Raw genomic sequence first — 3,506 nt, forward strand, 5'->3', positions numbered from 1 at the left:
TATATTATGTCTTCTTTTCCCTTTTTTTAAATAAATCTTTGGTGTTCATTCACCACTGCGTGTACAAAGCCTATGAGTTCCACCGACTTAGCCTTCGGGCTAACACGCGGTGCGGCTCATAGGTCACGACCGAAGTGTTCCCCTTTGGTCGTGGGTAGCTTTTGGTAGCCTAGCAAACTACCAAATTCTTACACACTGTATTTTTCTCCATATGCATTGTCCAAAATGAAAAAAGCAGCCTCTTATTCGGATGTCCTTGAAAACGTCTGCAATCGCACCTAAAAGCGCTTGTTCAAAATCAACCATAACACTTGCTGGCCGTAAATTGTTTTCCAAATTTAGAAGTTCTTTTATAATTTTAGTATAACTATCACGTGTTTTATTTGGCACAAGTGCAAACACTAACGGTAATACTGTGTCGTATTTTATTGCGTGGATTGTAAGAAGCTGAGTAAAGAGTTGTGGGGATGACTTAAATGTACCATCAATAAACCAATGACACTGGTCAGATAATATTTTTAAATTTTCTTCAGTTGAAAACAATAATAATTTTTTTATAAAAATGTTGTTTTTTTAACAATTTGAAACTATGTAAAAAAATATTTTCAAAAAAATGAATACTTTTGGAAATAATAAGTGTTGTTTGATAAAAAAATCACCCTGTATATCCTTCTTTTGACGAAGAAATGTCCAACGGGGAAAATCGCTGGACGGGGAAATATTGGACGGGGAAAGCGTAACGGGGAAATGTCTAACGGGGAAATGTATTACGGGGATTCGTCCATGAATCAGTGATGATGATGATAATGATTGATGATGATGATGATAGTGATGATGACAATGACCATGAAGATGATAGTGAAGACAGCGATGATGAAGACCACGAAAATGAAGATGATAGAGAAGAAAGTTATATACCCATTTTTTTTCTGTGTAACACAAAAACAGTTTATTTATATTGGTAACACTGCAATTTTAAATTTAAATTTTTTTCAAACTTTAAAATTAATAATCTAATCTAGTTCAGTTTAGTTAGTGTTAAACCATCATTCGATCAAGAACTATTATTTATTTAAAAATTCTTTATTTTACAAAAATGAATTTTCCAAATTTTAGCAACAATTTTTGTTCACTAGTTTCTTTAGTACAAAATAATACATATCCTAAATACCCAGAATATACAAAATTTCTTCAAGATTGAAAACATTCAATTTATTCCCGTTAACTTCATCTCAAGATAAATACTCATTAGCTGAAAGCGGTTTTAAATTTTAAAAGATATTGTTAAATGTTTTTGCTGTGGACTCATCTTACATAATTGGGAAAAAGATGATATTCCATGGATTGAACACACAAGATAGAATCCAAGGTGTATACACAACAAATTATTATCAAAAGGAAATCAGTTTGTTGAAAATATAATAAATAAGTACGGATAGATAAACGATGTATGTCATTGTGATTGTGAATTTAAAATATATATGATACTATGAATTAACATTTTTTTATTTTTTCCTGTTTTTTTTTTCAAAAAATATTTTATTAAAAAAAGTTTTTAGCTAGGTATTTTTAATCTTTGCCTAGATTGTATGTATAACTTTTTCCTATTAGTAATAATACTTGTGAATAAAATACCTACCTTTAATGTTACAAAATATTTCACTTAATATTCAAAATTAAAATTAAAAAATTATTATAAAATGCGTATTAAAGCATATTATATAATAATTTATTACCTATAAATATTTTTACATTCTACCTTCTACACTTGAAAAAAATACTTCATTCATCCATGTCATTTTTGAGGTACAATAATAATACATGCATTCTTTTTCAGTTTAAGTAATATATGTACTTAACACGTTGACCGCCATGTGCCCGCCGGCGGTTATTTGGTTATTTATTTCTGGACGCCACGGCGTATTTCATCGGGATTCCTAAAATGTTATCGTCGATATTTATAGTACTATTCGACAGAAAAATACAAAATTGATATCGATGTAATTACCTCGGTCTCGTGAATATTATTTTTGTATTGATAATATGTGGTAGCCGGCGGGCACGTGGCGTAGTGATAATGTCAATATTACTTATACGCCATTTGACTACCGGCGGTCACGTATAGTTTAATGCTGCGTATTCTTTTTATAACAAATATTTATTTATCATACTTAAAATGTATCCGCGACCAAAAAGAGTAAAATTAAATGATGATTTTATAACTGCACTATTAGAAGATAATAGCGAAAGTTCACTAAGTGAATTTGATGATTCAGATGCAGACAAGACGTTTAATCCCATCAGTTCTTCGGAGTCTGAAGTCCTAAGTGGTAAGAAAATTTATATATTTTACATCTTTATATCTTACTATTCCATCAAAAGTAAAAAATTATAGATTGTCATTTCGTAAATATTTATAGAAATTTTATGTTAAGATTTTATTATTCGAATTATTATCATATTCCGTAAATAATTTTTATAATTTTGAATTCTCTATAGAGCTAAGTGATAATAATGAACCAAGCATCTCGAGTAATATTTCTGTAGCATCGCAAACTTGGACAAATGTAACTGGAAATTATCAAAAACCACTGAAATTTTATAATAATTCTGGACTAAAAATTGATATATCAGTTGATTCTACTGCGTGGGATATTTTGAATTTATTTTTGACTAATGAAATAATTGAGCTTATAGTCGAAGAAACCAATAAAAATGCCCAACAGTTTTTATCGAAAAACAGATTGACAAAATCTAGTAGATTTTCTAAATGGATTCCCACAGATCAACAGGAAATAAAAAAGGTTTTTGGTTTAATTATTTGGATGGGGTTAGTTCAAATGCCCACTTTGGAAGACTATTGGAGTATAATTACAAGGTATAAAAATAATGTAGTGCAAAAAATTATGTCAAGAAATCGGTTTGAATTAATTCTTAGATTTTTACATTTTTTGGACAATGAAAAAGCTCCTGACGATAGGATTTATAAAGTGCGCGATTTAATTGATAAGTTAATTGAAAATTTTCAAAAAATATTTGAACCTGATGAGTTTTTAGCTGTTGATGAGACAATGGTCCCTTTTAGAGGGAGGTTGACTTTTAGGCAGTATATACCAGGAAAAGCGCACAAATATGGGGTAAAGTTGTTATTAAAGTTATGCGGAACGAATGGCTATACGTATAATGTGCAAATATATGCTGGAAAAAGTCAAGTCGATGGGAAAGGCCTAGGATGCAGAGTAGTGTTGGACTTAAGTCAGAGGTATTTGAATGCTGGGCGGACAATAATCACTGATAATTTTTATACCTCCGTGCCATTAGCGTATGAACTTTTAAAAAACAAAACACACCTGGTAGGAACATTACGATCAAACCGAGTTAAATTACCAGAAGTAACCAAGGCTAAACTAAAACCAAATGAAATAGTTGGAAGGGAAAATATTGATGGGATCGTCATAGCCAAATGGAGGGACAAGAGGGACGTCACAATATTAACTACACGACAT

At 30.6% G+C, this 3,506-nt stretch overlaps 1 protein-coding gene across 1 annotated transcript; it reads left to right on the top strand.

The window, feature by feature from the left end:
* Window positions 1-806: 806 nt before the first annotated feature.
* On the top strand, window positions 807-3,482 carry LOC112596511 (piggyBac transposable element-derived protein 4-like; the record flags this gene model as incomplete). Its single annotated transcript, XM_025342224.1, has 3 exons — window positions 807-909; window positions 2,235-2,330; window positions 2,500-3,482. Coding segments are annotated over exons 1-3 (1,182 nt in total), but the record flags the coding sequence as incomplete, so codon positions are not given.
* Between the last annotated feature and the right edge of the window lie 24 nt (window positions 3,483-3,506).

The sequence above is a fragment of the Melanaphis sacchari genome, unplaced genomic scaffold (genome assembly GCF_002803265.2).
Source record: "Melanaphis sacchari strain LSU unplaced genomic scaffold, SCAv2.0 Contig329_pilon_pilon, whole genome shotgun sequence".
Lineage (NCBI taxonomy): Eukaryota > Metazoa > Arthropoda > Insecta > Hemiptera > Aphididae > Melanaphis > Melanaphis sacchari.